Source organism: Gigantopelta aegis, chromosome 8 (genome assembly GCF_016097555.1).
Source record: "Gigantopelta aegis isolate Gae_Host chromosome 8, Gae_host_genome, whole genome shotgun sequence".
NCBI classification, from domain to species: domain Eukaryota; kingdom Metazoa; phylum Mollusca; class Gastropoda; order Neomphalida; family Peltospiridae; genus Gigantopelta; species Gigantopelta aegis.
Genome location: NC_054706.1, coordinates 24,912,642 through 24,932,696, shown reverse-complemented (window position 1 = coordinate 24,932,696; position 20,055 = coordinate 24,912,642). Strand labels below are relative to the sequence as shown.

Here is a 20,055-nt window from a genome sequence, read left to right as displayed (position 1 = left end):
AACATGTGGAACTAATTGGGGCATTCGTCATAGCATTTACACAAATAACCAGTGTCACATATATCCACTACTCACAGCCATAGTTATGGTTTACTCCTTAAACATTTGATGGTGCACTTCGAACTCTGACCTGGGAATCACATGATTGGTACATTACAACCTGTGGTGGTATGACTCACTGTACAAACAGACAATAAAGTGTCGTAAATAAACAAGTGTTATTCGTTAGGGTAGTCGTTAAGCACATGAGTGCCAACTATGAATGAGGGGGATGTCAAGAGTCCTGTCATTGGTGATAAATGTGAGTGTGTTTGTTATAAAACAACATTAGTTTCATCTTGGGGAAAAATGTATGCAATTTTAGTTCATCTTGTACCACTGTGTCAAGTAGTCTTATGCTTGAAATATGTATAGGGTACCTGTAAAAAAAAGAACTAAAATTGTGTGCAGAACTAGGGCAGTCATAGACGCTACCCGTTATCTCTGAAATGAGTAACTTGACCCACATTGTTTTCTGATTCACTTTAAGGGTGAGGAGTGGTAGTATTTATATCCGTGGTGTTTATTTCGATTGCTATGCTGCATATTTTAGCCACATATTTTACTATTGTCGTCTATGGGATTTGATTTGGTGGCATAAACCCTCCATGCTTTTTGTCAGTGGAGCTATCTCGGCATCACCCGAGCCCGGGATACACGGATCTTGTGGTGTCTGCCAGGTAATCATTCCCCATGTGGAGTCGTACACTCGGGAGACACCCATAATCGCACCCGACGACCCCGTTGCTGTGATGTAGGAAATATTACACATATAACTATAATCAAAGTAGCTACAGGAGAAAAGTGAAGGAACAGGATTCATGGAAGCAAGCACTAAAGTATATATGACATCCTGGGCCAAGACAAATCTCTGGGCATGCCTCTCTTCAAAGAGCTTCAGATGATGTGTCACTACTTTTGAGAAAAGTAAACGTGTGCATGGAACTCTTACTCTGTGTCTTTCCTGACACCACAAGCAGGTTTTCCATTGGGCTATTTCTCGTTCCAGCCAGTGCACCGCGACTAATATATCAAAGGCCGTGGTATGTGCTATCCTGTCTGTGGGATGGTGCATATACGAGATCTCTTGCTGCCAATCGAAAAGAATAGCCCATGAAGTGGCGACTGCGGGTTTCCTCTCTCAATATCTGTGTGGTCCTTAACCATATGTCCGACGCCATATAACCGTAAATAAAATGTGTTGAGTACGTCGTTAAATAAAACATTTCCTTCCTTGCTTCCAAAGCAGGTTCAGATGATCCACACAGCCACCTACTGAAACGCTTCACAGTTATCATGTAACATGGAACATATTAGTGTTTTCCCTAGCTTGGTTTAGCATGGTGCGGCACCATGCCTCAATAGTCTAACACCATCTTGCCTTAATCAGCACATGCTGCCCTGAGATTAAAGAAGCCTTTTTCAGTAATTAATTCTAAATTTGCCTTTATAAAACACCAAAAAAGGTATTATTAATTAATAAAATATGCCTTTTATATATTTTGCCATTCATTTATTAAAGCAAACACATAAATTACATTAATGTTTATTTCAATTAATTTTTGTCTACTTTAAATGAAATACAAGTGCCCCGAAAATGGTGAAAATGCCCCAAAAGTGTTTGGTTTACCATGCCTTGCCAAATTTCTAGGGAAATCACTACATATTAATGAAGTGGTGTATGCCGGGTAATCGTTTCCCATACACTTCGGGAGACACCAATAATCGCACCCGATGTCATACGAGTTGCTGATACCTGCATTACCAACAGCAATGCTTTCACAGGAGAAAAGCTGGAGAAAGTTATTCTAGGAAGTAAACACTATGGTATATAATTATCACATCCTGGGTTAAGAGAAATCCCTGACCTAGCCTCTCTTTAAAGTAGGCTTTGGAAAAAGAAAACGGACAGCCTGGTGTGCACGGAACTGCTTCCCTGTGTCTTTACCAACATGGCACTCAACCCTTACACCAAATCAGATACACTTCCAGCTACTGAAAATCCTCACAGTTATCATGTATGATGAGCTCAGCGACCGGGAACATGCTGATGAAACAAGGGAGGTGTTAACCTACCAGAAAGAGAAGTCACTGGAAATCATTCTATTCACATAGGATCTCCTACCGCAGCACTCAAACCAAGCTGCCTACCAAGCTTACTGGTGAGCAGTTAATAAAAATGCACCCACTCTAGAGGATGTAAAGGCAGTCGTCATGTTCTGTGTGTCGTAACATCACTAAAGCACATTGATTTGTTAATCATTGGCTGTTGGAGAGGACACCCGCTATATTTTTCCATTAGTAGCAAGTGATCTTCTCAAAGACATGATAGCACATACCACGGCCTTTGATATGCCAATGGGCCTACCAATGGGGATCTATCCGAGACCGACCGCGCATGGGCTACGCCCCGCCCCTGTCGTAGTGTTAGATTTGTTAGACTCGCACAATATAATGTTTTGGTGTCGGCCATCGGGCATCGGGCCACCGAATTCTAGAACCTTTTCTATAGCATCATCTGCATAATAATACACAGTTCGGGTACAGTCTTTACTTTGGACGCTCGGGGGCTTAATCAATTGATTTGTTCATTCATTCATCTATCCATCCATTCATCCATTCATTCATTCATTCATTCATTCACTCAGTTATTTATTTTACACAGTGGCAATCATATTTCCAAGAGTATGCTAACCGTTGGAGTAAATTCATTACGTCATGGGTGCGATTCAAAGGAAGGCTTCTGGTCGTGTTTTACGACAACCTGAAGACAAACTTATTTGCGGAGCTGGCCAGCATTTCAGATTTTTTAGACGATGGCGAACAGATCAAAAGTAGAATTGACACTGCTGTTCGTTACTCAGAAGGGTCATTTCATCGAACACCGTCGACGAATAAAACACGTGACTTCTATACTAATAAACAAGTGAAGTTTATCAACAGCGAAATTGACAAGGTTCATTTGCATCTTCGTTTTATGGCATTTAATATGTCGAAATGGAAACTATAGCAACAGCCATATTTTGAAACCACTTCTCGTTTAAGTCTGTGTGGGAAGGAGGAAGGAAACGACTTCCTCTCAATAGTTTTACCGAGGGCCTGACCACACCTTAATTATGCCATGGCTTTTGTATTTTTAATTTTATTAAGTATTCCGCGATCTGTAAAGTGTTTGTATATTGTTATTATACATGCATATATATATGTATATCTATCGGGCCATATTACTGAATCATTTCTCACTGTTGTACACAACGCCTGCGCATCCAATATATATTGATAGAAATAAATAATGGAACACATAGAAATGTAGACCAAATTTAATTTACTACTTCCATGTATTTCGGGCGGGACGTAGCTCAGTGGTACAGTATAACACTTCTTTCTTTCCATGTAATTCATACAAAGTTGTAACGTGGGACTGAATGTCAATAGAGGTCAAATTAACTGCCAGTACCAAGGCCAACTTCTCGCACTATGATCTGAGAGTTTTAGTTTCAGTCACCATTTGCTGTTACCGTGGGATCTGTTATTTGTGCCCATCAGTATATGATCTGACCCGCAGTACGATACTCCATTATTTAACTGGCGTTAAATTAGGACAACTGTTGCTTTTGCAACCCTTTAAATATTATAGCAGCAGTATCACCGCCTAAAATGGCATGGGTCGTCAAACCTTTTAATGTTTATTTGCTGTTTCCCCATTACCCATTGCAGTTCTTGCTAGTAGCTCTATTAATCGTTTTCTCTTCCGAGGTCTACACGCTGCTGTCACAGCTGCCAATGATGCTGGAGTGCTTAGATCCCACAGTCATGCATTGCAGCCATGACAACAACAGACTTGTGCATGGGTGTCTTGAAACCAACCGGTATGTCTGTATGTTTATCAGTCTGTCCATCTGTCTATCCATCCGTCTGTCCCTCAGAGGTTCCCAGATCTTTTTGCACAATGCCTCGAGCTACTGAGCTGAAATTTGTTGTATAGCTTTATCATATACTATTACAGCTCAAGTTTTACTTCCATGAGGATTTACCCATTTTGAGAGATATGTCTCTTGAACTTACAAGATACGAATTTGTTTACGGACTTATTTTCCAATGCCTCAAGATATTGAGGTCAGATTTTGTGTATATCTTTACCGTGTACTATTACAGACCAAGTTTGACGTTCATGAATTCTGCCCTTGACCTTAGGATATATGAACATTTGTTGTGTCCGGTGGGGACATGTGTTGCTTTAGCATACTCTCAGAATGCTTTTTCCTCAACTCTCGTGAGAAATGCCTACTGTATTGTCTGTGATGTGTGGTGAGTCGTTGCCCATCCTTGTATTTTATCAACATTTTCCTTAGTGTTGGCAGTTGAAGATCGTCCTGGTCTTGGATCATCTTCGAGGCTCTCTTCTTTTTCCTCTTGAACTCCGTTGCTCACCTCTTAACAGTGACAATAGAAGGTGCATCATCCCCTAAAGTTGACACAAATACCGTATGAATAGCTGTTGGTGTCAGCCCTTTTAGTTGGAGATACTTGATCACAGCGTAGAAGCCAGTTTTGTCCATTTTCACCAACAGAAAATACATGTACCTAACCACTTTGACGACTCTAGAGATATACTACCTGGTTGTGTATTTGGTTCAACGCAGCCTATAAGCATAGAAGGTATTGTACTTAATGACACGCAAAATGTTAAGGATGTAAAATACATCGTTCGTAGTTAAGTTCGGAACGTTTCAGCCACCATCGTTTAAACATTAGTCACTTGTGATTAAATCACACAAATTGTATGTGCATATGTCCATTTATGACATTGTGGACAATTTCATCCATATCAAGCAACTTTATATGTAGATGTTTTGGAAGGGAAAGATCGGTTTACCCTTAAAACGAAGCCATTGGTTTCAAAATGATTGTTTTAGGGAATTCCAAAAATAAAAAGTGGTATTCATGCTATGATAAAAAAAAATTGTATTACAAAGTGAATGCGAAAATTGAAATGTTTGCCGGTATTTGAAGTATAAATTATTATTTGGAAGAAATTTGTGGAATGTAAGATCTGGTCATTTGTTACTCTTGTCTGTTATTTTTATAGCCATCTTGGATTGAAATAATGAAAGAAAGAAAGACATGTTTTATTTAACGACGCACTGAACACATTTTATTTACGGTTATATGGCGTCAGACATATGGTTAAAGACCACACATATATATAGAGAGGAAACCCGCTGTCTCCACTTCGTGGGCTACTCTTTTCGATTAGCAGCAAGGGATATTTTATATGTACCATCCCACAGACATGATAGCACATACCACGTGGTTCACTGGCTAGAACGATTGAAATAATGATGCAATATGTCAGTTAGCAAGACGTCATTATAAATGAATTCCTTGGCCCATAAAACATAAAAATCTCTTACCAGTTGATATTAACTGCGGTAAATTACGATTGCTTTGTTCTAGCGTATACATTGGCGGCCATATTGGATTACAATGATGTTATAATGCCTTAGTTAGCTGAGAATAGTTCAAACTGAATTCCTGTGAATGTGGATAGGTGCATATCAGTTGTGTGATTAAAATTAGCTATATATTGACATACCGATTAATGCAGAGACACGTTATTAATGTTTTTTTTTTTAAATACCCCCTAAAACTCGTTTTCCGACCTTAAGCTACTCTGTAGAAAAATCCATCATGCTGTTTTGAGATCCAGATACATACACCTGCCCAAAAAAGAGCATAATTAAGCTTGGTTCCTTCGGATGGTATCACTTGGTAAAATTTGGGATTTCAGCTCATTGACTAATTTGTTGATGGTCGTTCCAGATATGTTTGTAGTCGTTGAAACTAGGTTTTTCATTTCACTAATTTCTTAAAGGGACAGACCCTAGTTTCAACCCGTGAAAATTAACATTAAGTTCAGTTAATCTACAAACCTGTAACACATTTGGATGAAGTTACAATTGAGTAAAACATGAGTATGTGACTTTGAAATGGTGAAATAACCTAAAAAATAGACTAAACCTCGACTTCATAACTTTGCAGACGCACGTGCGTTTTAAAAAAAAAATGAAAAATGCATTTTGTGATATTAAAAACACCAGGATGACCAAAAACACTTCGAATGTATGGAAATGGATAATCTAAACAATAAAATCTAAGTAAAGTATGACTGCTCTAATGTTAAAAAATATGCCTTAGTGTTTAAAAACTAGGGTATGTCCCTTTAAGTACGTGTATTAACCTTTTATATCAGGAAGTATTAGTCAGGGAGTAAAACCTGAAAAAGAGCCTATATAAAATTTGCAACAGTTTTCGCAGAATACACATACATTTCATAACTTCTGAGATAATTAACTTGAAATTAAAAATGGCTAAAACAGTATAATATTTGCCAAATAGACATCAATGCCAGGGCATTCTCTTTAAATAGCAAACTGCACATTTGAACTGTGCATACGAAATCTGCTATTAGATACATACCTACGAGCTTATCACGTTTAATTCTGTGTTATAAAAAAATCACAAATCACTGACATGCAGTCTTTAAAATATGAAATGCAAATAAATCGTTAAAAAAAAATAAAACACCTCTATTGTGGATTGCTTTGTTTTATGTTTTATTTGAATTTCTGATAGAATCTAATCGTTCAACATGTAATGGTTAAGCCAAGGCTGGTAGGTACTGGGTTCGTATCCCGGTACCGGCTCCCACCCAGAGCGAGTTTTAACGACTCAATGAGTATATGTAAGCCCACTCACCAACGTCTCTCTCGCTAACCACCAACAACTAACCACTAAGTTGAGGTGTGTATGTCCAGGACAGCTTACTTGAACCTTAATTATATAAGCATGAAAATAAGTTGAAATTAAATGAAATAATATCGCAGGTCAAGGCGAGAAAGAATCTTGCTATTGGGTTCTAATATACATACCATAATTTGAACCTGCAATTGGAAAGAAGCCAATATATCCTGCGGCGTTTTGTCCACACTCGCTAACTCGACACAAGTCTATCTTCCTGGTGCCAAATGGAACACACGTCCCATTGTCAGCCTTACACTCTAAATAGATAATGGAAATAATCATTGGAAATTGATAACGTTCGCACTCATCCCCCTATAAAAATGTATATTTGCTTAATTTGTTGTTTTATTTGTTTTGTTTTGGTTTGGGGTTTTGATGGTTGGTGGGGTTTTTTTTTTTTTTTTTTTTTTTTTACTATTTTGTTTTTGTTTGATGGGTTTTTTTTTTTTGCCATTTAATACACTAGAGACGCCCCCCCCCCCCCCAAAAAAAAAACAAAAAAAACAAAAAAAACAACAACAACCAACAACAAAAAAACAAACAACCCACGGTTATTCCAAATCGGTTACCAGCTTATTGTTACAAGTTTTCGAATAACAGTACATGACCAAATTAGCCAATTGCTAATTTTTTATTCAAAGTGGCTACAACATTTAGGTTTTGGCTGATAAAATATTCCTTAAATTAACCACATTTTAATAATTTTCAAGGAAATACCCGATATAGATATACGTAATCTGAAAATTGGCTAAACCAAAATTTATCCCAGTGTGAGTCCTGTAACACTCGTTTCTGATCAAGTGACACCAGTATGAAATGGAATTTTGAACCCCACAATCGAAAGTCTCAAAATGCTTCAGTTAGCTGATCAAGTGTGGATGCAAAATGTTAAAATAGTGTTTTGTTTAGCGTCACCACTAGATCATAATGATTAACTATTCATCGGGCATGGGGGGGGGGGGGAGGGGGGAGGGGCAAACACTTGGTAATTATGGCACTGTCTTCAAAAGAAACCCACTAACCTTTTTCATTAGCATCAGGAGATATTTCATATGCGTTTTTTCATAGACAGGGCAGCACATACCATGGCCTTTGATATACCACTCGTGGGTCACTGGTTGTAACGGGACAGGCATACTTACATTTGTAAAAGGAAATATGTCCGTAGAAACACGTAACGCGCACTGTGCCATTCTAGAAGGAAGGAAGGAAGGAAATGTTTTACTTAACGACGCACTTAACACATTTTATTTACGGATATATGGCGTCAGACATATGGTTAAGGACCACACATATATTGAGAGAGAAAACCCGCTGTCGCCACTTCATGGGCTACTCTTTTCGATTAGCAGCAAGTGATCTTTTATATGCACAACCCCACAGACAGGGTAGTACATACCACGGAATTTGATGTTCCAGTCGTGGTGCACTGGCTGGAACGAGAAATAGTCCAATGTGGTCACCTACGGGGATTGATCCCCGACCGACTGCGCATCGAGCGAGCGCTTTACCACCTGTGCCATTGTAGAGGACTGCGCTGATTAAATGTATTTTAAACTGTGCCGATTCAACAGTGTGACCGTTGGTAATTGCATGAATGGCCATCTTGGAATATGGACAAATATGGTTTTAATCCTTCATAAAACTATTATCATCGCATAGCACTGCCTTGACATAGTGAGTTGCATCTTTCTAACTCGTTCAGTTCTTCAGTTTTGAAGCTATGGTGAAAGGTATTAGTTCTATAATGACATCGGCGGCCATTTTAAAATATAAAATCAGCCTCCTTAAAACCTGTCTACTCCCTGTGTGGCTGCTTGATGCTAGGCTCAGGCTACCATCTGTCACGATGAAGTTGCTGAACTCGCCGATCTCACGACTTCTACGACTGTCTAGTTGCTAGTCTGGGGCTTGTAACTCGAAGCAGTCGGAAGGGCCTACTAAACTTACGGTTGATGGAAAGCAATACTAAAATGTTAGGTGTGTAACACGAACCAGTCGTAATTTTACTCTGCAACTAGGACAGGCGTAAATGTTAATATTTATGACAAAATTTAGTTGTACTCCAGACCAGTCGTAGCATGGACGTAACATTACTTTGTGAGATTTCTTCTTCTTCTTCTTCTGCGTTCCCAAGGCCATGCTCAGACTTCCAGTCCTGTTCTCACCAGGAAGTCCGCTGTCCGTCGAAGGGACGACGTCGGTCCCCAAAGTTTCTCTTTTAGGTCCACCGGATACGGCCAGGTTTCTTGTCTCAGGGTGGTATATGATGGACAGGACTGAAGAATGTGTTCAGGTGTTTCGGCATCTGTACCACAGGGACATTCATCAGTGTGGGCAAGTCTGAGTCTATAGAGGTGGGAGAGCAGGCGACAGTGGCCAGTCCTCATTCTAAAGATAATTACTTGCTGTGTTCTGTCCAGTGACTCATGGTTATCCTCTTTTCCCACTTCCATCCGTATCTTCCAGTTGGTGTTAAAGCGGTTCTTTATGATGGTTTTCACCTTCGAGTATGATTGACGTTGAGATACCTGCTGACGTTTACTTCCTGTTTTTGAGAGCCTGTCTGCTTCTTCATTGCCTGGCACGCCACAGTGAGATGGTATCCACTGAAGGATTATGTTTGTTCTTTTTGACATATCTTGAAGTTCCCTCCTGATATTCGACAGGATATGTTTGCCACAATGTGTCTGGAGGCTCTGTAGTAGAGATCTGCAGTCTGTAAGGAAAACGGTGTTGGGAGACAGTTTGTCTTGTAAGTTTAGTACTTTAGCTACTTCAAGTAGTGCACATGCCTCAGCTCTGAAGTTGGTGGAGAGATATCCAGTTGCGATGGACTTCGATGTGAAGCTTCCATCAACATATCTAATAAAGACACCCCCTCCTCCATTTTTGACAGCATTTTCAGCAGAGCCATCTGTATAGACTTGGGTCCAGGAATCTCTGTGGTAATCCCTGTCCAACACCTCGAGGGTAAGGGCTTTAAGTTCTGCCTGTGTGTGTTCCTCCTTGTTACCAACTCCTGGCAGGTCTATGATGGTGGTAAAATCTTCAGTTTCCCAGTCTTCATAGTCCTGCAGTGGTTCGCCCTGTTGGTCTTGTGGTGGCAAGCATTCTGGAGATGTGATTTATGCTCTGTCTCTTGAGTCTGTTCTTGGTAGGATCTCTCAGGCTTGTATGCAACGGATGAGATTGCATTCTCTTGAGTTTTTCGCATTGTCGGAGTAGTTTTTCTTCCCGCCTTTCTTCAAGTGTATGTAATCTCGTAATTTTTCCCATTGCAGAGATTGGGGTTGTTTTTAACCCACCTGTTATCAAACGGAGGCTGGCATTTTGGATTTTTGCCAATCTTGCCGTGTTGGTTTTTGCTGCTGTGATCCATGCTGTTGAAGCATACTCTAAATGTGGTCGAACAGCACCTGTATAGACTTGGGTGAGGATCTTACGATTTGCCCCCCACTTTGTGCCTGCAAACTTCTTCATGATAGCCATTTTCTTGGTTGCCTTATTTTCTATTGTTTTAATTTGTGGTTTCTATGAAAGCCTTCTATCCAATGTCACACCAAGGTAGGTTGGTGTACCCTGTTGGGGGATGTTTCCACCTTGGAGATAAAGGTTGTATTGTTCTTTCTTTGTTGAAAAGGAAAAACTGGTGGCTTGTGTTTTATTTTTGTTGATAGTGACCATCCACTCTTCTGCCCAGTCAGAGATAGTATTCATGGCATCCTGTATCCTGATGTTTGCTGTGTTGATTTGTTCAGAGGATGTCCATATTGCCAGATCATCTGCATGGATGGCCTTTGAGATGTATATTGAGAGGTGGTCTACAATGTCATCTATGAAGATGATAAAGAGTGCTGGCGAGATGACCCCTCCCTGCGGGACTCCCTCTCTGAGTTTCACTAGATTGCGTGTGTGTCTTTCTAGTTTTACTCTGGCCGTTCTCTGAAATAGGTAGCTTTTTATCCAGCCATACATTCTTCCACAAATCTTTTTTTGAGGAGCTTTAAAAGCAAGCCATCCTTCCATACCTTGTCAAAAGCCTTGGTAAGGTCAACAAATACAGCTAGAGTTTTCTTCTTTCCCTGGAATCCATTTTCGATCTCTTGGGTCAGGTAAGCTATTTGGTCCTCTGTGCTAAGATTTTTTTCTGAAACCTGATTGTGTATGGTTGATAAGCCCATTTGTTTCAAGATGGAACTGAAGTCGCTTATTTACCATCCTTTCCATGGTCTTTCTGAGGCAGCTAAGGAGGCTAATGGGTCTGTAGCTGGTTTTAGAGTGTCTGTTTTTCCCTTCTTTAGGATGGGGATTATTATGGCTTCTTTCCAGGAGTGTGGAAACTCCCCAGCTTTCCAAGACTGGTTGAAGGTCATCAATAGCTTCTGTTTGCCTATTTTGCCGAGATATCCAATCATTTCATTTGATATCCCATCTTTACCTGGAGATTTTTTGTTCTTTAGCCGTCTGATCGAGTCTGTGAGTTCAGAAATTGAGAAGAGATCTGTCATGGTAGGGTTAGTTGTTTGTTCCCTGAGTTCTTTTGCTGTTTTCTCTCTGGTGGGGTCGAGTACGCTATCATGTTTGAAGCTTTCTGCTAGCAAAGTGGCTGCCTTCTTACCGGTGTAGGTCTGGTCATTTTCTTCCAAGATGGTTGCTTGTGACTTTGACTGGTTGTCCTCATTGAGTGTCTTCGTCAATTTCTGAGTTTTGTGGTGTCATTTTTCATATTGTGTGAGCTGGTCTTCTCTTGCCAGGCTTTTCGTGTTTCATTTTTTTTTTTGCATTATCAAATGTGGCTCTTGCTTGGTTGTGGACTCTTGTTGTTTCTGGGGTGGGATTTCTTTCTTGTTGCTCCCGTGCAGATGTCAGCTGGTCATGGAGCTTTTGGAGGTTGTTACTCCAGTAGTGTTGGTAATTTTTTCTCCAACCTCTTGGTATAGCTCTTTTTGCTGCTTGAGAGATGGCTTTTGTAAATCGGTCAACATTGTCATTGATGTCTCTTCTTTCTTGGATGTCTGCTTCTTGACAGAGCTTGTCTGTGAGCTCTGTGAATATGTGCCAGTTGGCCTTTTTATAGTTCCAGCTTGGTCCATTGTAGCGATTTTTTCTTGGTGCCGGCACATTGAGTGTGTAGACAGCAGGTCGATGATTACTCCCACCTAACTGGTCCATTATCTGTCGATGGCAGACTTTGTGGATGTCATCTGTGGCTATGGCAATGTCTGGCGTGCTTGTTGTCTTCCAGGATCTTGAAAGATAGGTTGGCTTGTCATTTGGCTTGTTGATCAGGATGAGATTGTTTTCTATCATCCAGTCTTCTATTTGCTCGCCCCTGTTATTGAGTTCAGTGTATCCCCAACTGGGTGAGTGCCCATTGAAATCTCCAACCAGAAGTAGTCCTCTGTCCTTCAGTTGAAGGGTATGTAGACTTAGGTCTTTGTCTGGCGGGCTTTAGCAGTTGGTCACAATTAGCTCCATTTCTGGCAAGATGACCATAACTGTTAGGAACTCTGTATCACCTTTTGATCTTGAGACTTCAACCGCTGGAGTGTTATTTTTAACCAGGGTAAGAATTCCTCCTTTGTGGCGGTGTTCTCTGTCATGTCGGAATAGCTCGTACCCCCTGACAAAGAAGCGGTGAGTGTTTGTCAAGTGGTTTTCCTGGATGCAGATGATGTCAACCTTTTCCCTTTTCAGGAAGTTCTGCAGTTCAGGCTTCTTGTTGCGGATGCCTTCAGCATTCCATTGTGCAATGATGAGTGGAGCATCTGGAATTTTGGACTTTGGTCGACTATAGTCACTTTTGCTCCCATTACCATCATTTGTAGAGTTTTTTCCACCTGTAGCTGTAGGTGGGCCCCTTCGAGGCTTGGGGCCCGGCACCGTCCCTGTCTGGCGGAGAGCAGGGTGGGCACCATATCTTCTGATATCTGTTTGCATGGCCATAATGGGTAAGTGCGTATGTCCTCGGTTTTCTTCAAGGAGGTCCCCTTACTGTATACAACAGTCAGCACATTCCGTCTTCGAAGGAGTTCTTGACATGTTGCTTGTTGTTAGCTGAACGGGTCTGTCTGCCCGGGTGTTACATCTGAGTTTTCCTTCTCATAGACAGCTTGTCAACCAAGACTATCGAATGCTGTCTGTTCGGGTTTATTTTCAGAGTTTTCCTTCTCCTAGACAAATTGTCTTTCGTGACTTACATCCTCTGTCCGAACGTGTTAGTTTCCCATAGCTGGGGCTGGATTGCTGAGTGCCAGAGCGTATCCATACACCGATGGGTCATGCACTCTGCACCTCTGGGGCTCCAGCTTCTCCGAGATCCCCCCCCTCCCCCAGTCTGGCCTGTGTCTGCAAAGGCCCAGTTTCCGTGGTGTGCCAAGCTGTGTGTGCAGGGGGCACTTGGGGAGTCTTGTCTGTGGAGAGGTTATGTGCCGGAAGGGTGGGACTTACGTACATCTGCCCACTTGTTCACCATGGCAGGTTATCCACTGGCTACAGCTGAAAGCGAGAGGTATATAAGCCAGTTGCTCTTTACTATAGCACTAGACACATCACACAAACCTGTGGCTAAAGGCCACCACACCACTGTGAGATTTAAAAAGGTGAAGGGTGCTATGATTCTAAATGTAATCTGGTTAGGTAATAGGATTTAACGTCCACATTAACAAAAACATGTTGCAGCACACGCATGCCATGGGCGAAGACGTCGGCTCTCACCTGCATCTCCGTTCAGGACAGGGAAGAGTTAGGAGTGGGGTGGCAGAGGGGATCGCCCGCGCTGGAATGTGCAAGGGAGTACAAGCAGCCCGACCAATCGGAAGCGGGCGAGGGTGGTGGTTTTGGTGCTATTAAATTTGTAAATGTCCCATGGGATTATAGTGAAATAGAAACTTCGTAAAGGTAATTAGGACGCATAATTTAGAACAGTTCACCGAAATTAAAATGGAGCTAGTTTGTTTGTTTTGACTCAGTTGGTCAAATGCTATCTCGTTGCTGGAACCTTGACTTCATGGAGGCTGGTGGTGGTTTGACATCTATAAGTGCTCTCGTTTAGTCCTTGGGACTCGGTGGTTGGGATCTTTTTGAGATTGTCCCGAGAAGTGCACTGTAGTTAGGTGGGAGGCACTCTATGGGAGTATTGTTGAAAGTCCATAGAATGACTGTTTGTAATAGCCCTTAAAAGGGCCTGCATGTCTAGACGATAATATTGGTTGGTTTTGTAACCCTAATGTTAATTAGATTAATATATTATATAGGCCAAGCATTACTGAACTGTTTGCGATATTAGAAGATGATCTTAGACAACAAATGTATTGATCGCAATTGCTGTATTCCTCTGCATCTATAATTACAGTCTTACGTTAAGTACGTGATTTGTAATTTATTTAACGACACCTCAGCACATTTGATAAACTACTACTATTTAATGTCTAACATGGTTATTTCGACACTTCGGGGCGCGAGATGGGGAGGGAGAGAAAGCGAGGGGGACCCACTGGGCCGCTGCTGCCACACCGGCTACTCCTTTCAAAAGTAAGCACGCCATTTTTACATGCACGTTCTCACAGATAGGGCAGTATATACCACAGTCTTTGACATATCAGTCGTGGGTCACTAATTGGAAAGGCGAAAAAAAAAGTGCACAGAGGGCTATCGATTCTGCGTCGACCCATCGCTCCTCAAGCGAGCAGCACTCTACCACTGAACTATATCAACCCGTCTGTTGTCAGTACGTATTACAAGCATTTTCTATGGATCTCATTGATGGAAACAAGGGAATCATCTTGCCGTAAGTGTATAAGTCTCTCGAGTTCCTCTAGCTTTACGGAGAAGGCCAAGTAAGTTGTATAATTTGTGCCTTATCCATTTGTTCTTTAAAAATCAATAAAATATGTTTCAATCAATCAATCAATCAATCAATCAATCAATCTAGCTTTACGTTTAGTTTACGCCAAAGCTACGTGTGTGCTGGGTTATACTACTGAACCTTTCCTACGACTGTTGAAGGACTGTCGTGGCGACCACATAACACCAACATATGTATGACTGCTTCGAGTCACAACAACTAGATTATCGTCGTATACAACTCGACGACCGATTAGTTGTTAATATGAGCGCACCCGTCGAGAGTTGGAAGTTGGTGAAATTACAATGCAACCGTCGAGTTGGCCAACTCCGCCGTGACAGTTGATAGTCTGTACTAGCATTAGACATGTTTGACTACATCAGAAAGAAAGCAAGAAATGTTTTATTTAACGACGCACTCAACACATTTTATTTACGGTTATATGGCGTCAGACATGGTTAAGAACCACACAGATTTTGAGAGGAAACCCGCTGTCGCCACTACATGGGCTACTCTTTCCGATTAGCAGCAAGGGATCTTTTATTTGCGCTTCCCACATGCAGGATAGCACAAACCATGGCCTTTGTTGAACCAGTTATGGATCACTGCTCGGTGCAAGTGGTTTACACCTACCCATTGAGCCTTGCGGAGCACTCACTCAGGGTTTGGAGTCGGTATCTAAAAAAAAAAAAATCCCATGCCTCGACTGGGATCCGAACCCATTACCTACCAGCCTATAGACCGATGGCCTAACCACGACGCCACCGAGGCCGGTAACTGTACATCAGTGCACCAAAAACCAATGCGCATCCTTAATATAGGGGGCAAGACGGCCCAATGGTAAAGCGTTCGATTGATACGCGATCGGTCTAGGATCGCTCCTCGTCGGTGGACCCATTGGGCTATTTCTCGTTCCAGCCAATGCTCCACAACTGGTGTAACAAAGGCCGTGGTATGTACTATCCTGTCTGTGGGATTGTGCATAGAACAAATCTCATGCTGCTAATCGACAAGAGTAGCCCATGAAGTGGCGACAGCGGGTTTTCTCTCTATATGTGTGTGGTCCTTAACCATATATCTTACGTCATATAACCATAAATAAAATATGTCGAGTGCGTCGTTAAATAAAACATTTCCTTCCTTCCTTAATATAAATAATACGTACCAAGCGTCGTGGGCCAGACGCTACCAGCACTGCACGTGTATTTGATGCACGGGCCGCTTGTTGTGGTGGTAAATACTTGGCCATCGTAATACGTCTGGCCGTTATAGTTGCAGCCCAAAGCTAAAAACAATTAAAGGTCAATACTACACTTTGACAACACTGTATACCTAGTATATTAGAACAGAATAGAACAGATCTTTATTACAACAAAATTAACATTAAAATTATCCTCTATTATTCAGTACGTAACAGGGTTTTCCGTTATATACGTCACGCACTCGGCCGCCCGTCCCATTAGCGTAGCCAGAAGGGGCCTTAGAGGTCACGCCTCTTTTTCTACACAATCTTTTAAAAAAAAGTCTTGTCTCCCTATTACACGGTTAATAGACAGCGTTTGCCCCAATGTTGGTGCTCCCCATATAAAATCCTAGCTATGCCAATTGCATACTTAAAGGGAATATCCTAAAGTTTTAGCCATTTTAAAAATGTATTCAGCAAATAAAATATTATTTTTTTACATTTTAAAAATGTATTCAGCAAATAAAATATTATTTTTTTACATTATAAAAATTGCAGTTTACTTTCTTACGATATGAATTTAGCTATAACTAATGCATAATGTTTTGTAGTATCTCACTATCGATGTTTGTCTAAAATCATTTCATACGTACCAATTTCTTAGTTCTCCCAATGGCCAAATGGAGTTTGAAATAATTCGGCCAAAGGTAATTTCAAATATATATATATACGTATAATGCCTTGTATTTAAAACATGTTTCTAAAAGAAACAAGAAAATGATGTGGGTTTACTTTGTTGGGGAACAAACGGAAGTCTTGATAGAGCTAAAAACTCCGGAGAGTCCCTTTAATTTAGTGGTTTTATATGAAACGGTAATTAAAGAACAATCGTCCACTAACCTCGCTTTTCTCTCTCATGTGGGTGAGCAAACATCACTGTCGCCAGACACAAAACTCCAACCAGGGATAACATCTTCAGGGTTATCTGGATAAAATGTGTAATAGAATAGTTGAACCTATATCCTGGGTAGTTCATCAAGATAAACGTCTCGGATCGATTTTTATTATTGTGATGTTTATTGCTGTGCCGTGACGTTTATCCATTGGATCGAATTTTCAATTTGCACTCGTAGATTTAATAAAATCAAGATTTAAAAATATCAGGTATATCGTGTGATTTATTTAAGAACCTCAACACGTATAACAACATATTTTAATAAATTTAAGACCAAAATATTAACTACAATACCTTTGGTAACCTTTCCAGGATTAAATGTTTAAAGATGACACATTTGAACGTTACTGTTACTGTTATTTTATTAACATATATATTTATATATGTCCTTATATCCAAAAGAGGTTCAGGCACGTTTTGAAAGTTATTTGTATCCTGGTACACCGTGAAATCGAAAATGTAGAATCAAAATATGGCGAAACGACAATTATTCGTAACACAAATTTTACGTCCATCCAGTGGAATAATGCATACTCAATTCCATTCAGTTCCGATATATTTCTTTTTACTGGATGGAAGTAAAATTCTTGGTATGAATAATTGTCATTCCGCAATATTTTCATTCCACATTTTCGATTTTGTCGTGTACCGGGATAAAATGTGTCATCTTCAAACATCTAATCCTGGAAAGATTACCAAAGGTATTATAGTCAATATTTTGGTCTTAAATTTGTTGAAATATATTGTTGTACGTGTTGAGGCTTTTATAAAAATCACATATGTCTGATTTGATTAAATCCTGAGTTCAAATGGAACATTCGATACAGTGGATAAACGTCACGGCACAGCAATAAACATCACAATAATAAATATCTTACCGAGACGTTTATCTTGAAGAACTATCCTTAACCGTGAGCACGACTATAAATGAAGATAAACAAGATTCGTGTATAGTAATCCATTAACTCTGTCCAGACGGAACAAGCACCTGAGATACATACCCAAGAAAACTAGCTTTAAAGTGGCAGACCCCAGTTTCAACCCGTGAAAATTAACAACTAAGTTTAGTTAATCTACAAACCTGTAACACATTTGGATAAAGTTACAACTAAGTGTAACATGAGTCTGTGACTTTGAAATGGTGAAATACCCTCTAAAAATAGATTAAAACTGTTACTTCTCAGACGCACGTGCGTTTTTGAAAATATAAGAAATGCATCTTGTGATATTGAAAACAACAGGATAACCAAAAAACCACTTCGAATGTACGGAAATTGATAATCTAAACCATAAAATCTAAATAAAGTATGATTTCAGTTATCAAAAATGGCTATAATAGTTACAAATATACCTTAGTGTTTAAAACACACTAGGTTATGTCCCTTTAACCTTTTTTTCAGTAGATTATACGTGTCAACATTTCTACATTCCTCTAGCAGTCTGCGTTATCGAAATAATTCATTATATAAATGGGGCGGAATCTAGCTCAGTAACTCGTCTTTTTAATGTGTGTTTTTATTTTTACTCCTGACAACCTGACTCACAATGTTCAGCAGAGAGGTGGCTCGCACGCATTGGACAGACTCCGCGTCTGACTTACCAGTCACGAAAATTGATGTCTCCAGCTACACTTTTTGACATTAAAAAAAAACTGTACGTATGTGCCAAAACGAGTGGAATTTTCGCTCGGTTGTAATCCGTTCGTTTGGCATGGACTACAACAAAGGATCGACCATCTCGTTGGAGCTATTGCGTTTTCCTATGGATGTCTCCAGCTGCACTGTTGATCCCGCTCCCCCCCCCCCCCCCCCCCCCCACCGACCACCACGGGGGATGAATTCCGAGTGTCCTACACCGGGGACAAGGCCTACGTCACGTTAGTTTACGGGGCAAAGCATCCAACGACGACCACCACCCTTAGGGCTATTTCTCGCTCCAGCCAGTGCACCACGACTGGTACATCAAAGGCTATCCTGTCTATGGGATGGTGCATATAAAAGATCCCTTGCTGCTAATCGAAAAGAGTAGCCCTTGAAGTGGCGAGAGCGGGTTTCCTCCCTCAATATCTGTGTGGTCCTTAACCATATGTCCGACGCCATATAACCGCAAATAAAATGTGTTGAGTGCGCCGTTAAATATACTATTTCCTTCCTTCCTTCCTTCCAACGACGACCAGGGCCCGTGCTTATAAAACTTAAAGTCTAGACTTTAATAAAGTCCAGACTTTAACGTAATGCTATTTGAATGGCGTTGCCATGACGTTAAAGTCTGAACTTTATTAAAGTCTAGACTTTAAGGTTTATAAGCACGGGGCCAGGACGAATAGAAGGAGAAGGCAGGAGGATGAGAGCACCAGAGGCGGCGCATGAGTTCCTTCGCAGCCGACAACTGCAGCCCCACCACGCAGGCCGGCGTGTCGCAGCCTAAAATGTCCTAATTGCCCAAGGTGTCCCAGTTGGGACATCTTGGGCAATGCTCGGCCCAAGGTATCCTTGGCACATCTTGGGCCAAGAGTTTGTTTGTTTGTTTTGTTTAACGACACCACTAGAGCACATTGATTATTAATCACCGGCTATTGGGTGCCAAACATTTGGTAATTTTTGACATATAGTCTTAGAGAAGAAACCCGCTACATTTCTCCATTAGTAGAAAGGGATATTTTATATGCACCCATAGACAGGGTAGCACATACCACGGCTTTTGATATACCAGTCGTGGTGCACTGGCTGGAACGAGAAATAAACCAATAGGCCCACCGAGGGGGATTGATCCTAAACCGGTCGCGCATCAAGCGAGTCTTGGGCCAAGAGATGCCATATTATAAAATACAAAATACTTCGTTACATTTGTTTAAACCGTTCAAAGTTTGTTTTGTTTATCTACACCTCCATAGAGCACACTAATTAATGAATCGTCGGCTATTGGATGGCAAATATTTAGTAATTCTAACACGTCTTGGGAGGAAACCTGTGACATTTTTCCATTAGCAGCAAAAAATCTTTTATATGCAGTTTCCCACAGACAGGACGACACAGACAAAAGCCTTTGATAATACCAGTCGGGGGTGGGGTGGGGTGTGTGTGGGGGGGGGGGGGGGGGGGGGGGGGGGGGCTCTGTTTAAACTATTTAAAGGCATGTGAAAAGTTTGAAACTGTACGTGCGTGCCAAAACCAGTGGGATTTTACCCGTTCGTATGGCATGGACTACAATAGACGGTCGGTGGAG

General features: G+C 40.9%; 1 protein-coding gene across 2 annotated transcripts; it reads right to left on the bottom strand.

The window, feature by feature from the left end:
* Positions 1-6,933: 6,933 nt before the first annotated feature.
* Positions 6,934-17,836, bottom strand: LOC121380118. 2 transcript variants are annotated; one of them, XM_041508891.1, is made up of 4 exons: positions 17,709-17,836; positions 16,776-16,860; positions 15,858-15,977; positions 6,934-7,100 (listed from the first exon to the last, which is right to left on the bottom strand). In XM_041508891.1, exons 2-4 carry the CDS (start codon positions 16,846-16,848, stop codon positions 6,949-6,951), a joined length of 345 nt encoding a protein of 114 aa, XP_041364825.1. In that variant the 5' UTR covers positions 16,849-16,860; positions 17,709-17,836; the 3' UTR covers positions 6,934-6,948. The 2 variants fall into 2 exon arrangements, with proteins under 2 accessions (XP_041364825.1, XP_041364824.1); XM_041508890.1 differs by lacking the exon at positions 17,709-17,836 and having other exon boundaries at positions 16,776-17,006.
* Between the last annotated feature and the right edge of the window lie 2,219 nt (positions 17,837-20,055).

What these genes read in the sequence shown, in the direction of transcription:
- LOC121380118 (XM_041508890.1), bottom strand. Translation starts at nt 16,911, where the DNA reads ATGAACTACCCAGGATATAGGTTCAACTATTCTATTACACATTTTATC. An exon ending in ACATGAGAGAGAAAAGCGAG is followed by an intron (nt 15,978 to 16,775) that starts GTTAGTGGACGA and finishes AATTGTTTTTAG; the next exon opens with CTTTGGGCTGCAACTATAAC. An exon ending in CGTCTGGCCCACGACGCTTG is followed by an intron (nt 7,101 to 15,857) that starts GTACGTATTATT and finishes TTATCTATTTAG; the next exon opens with AGTGTAAGGCTGACAATGGG.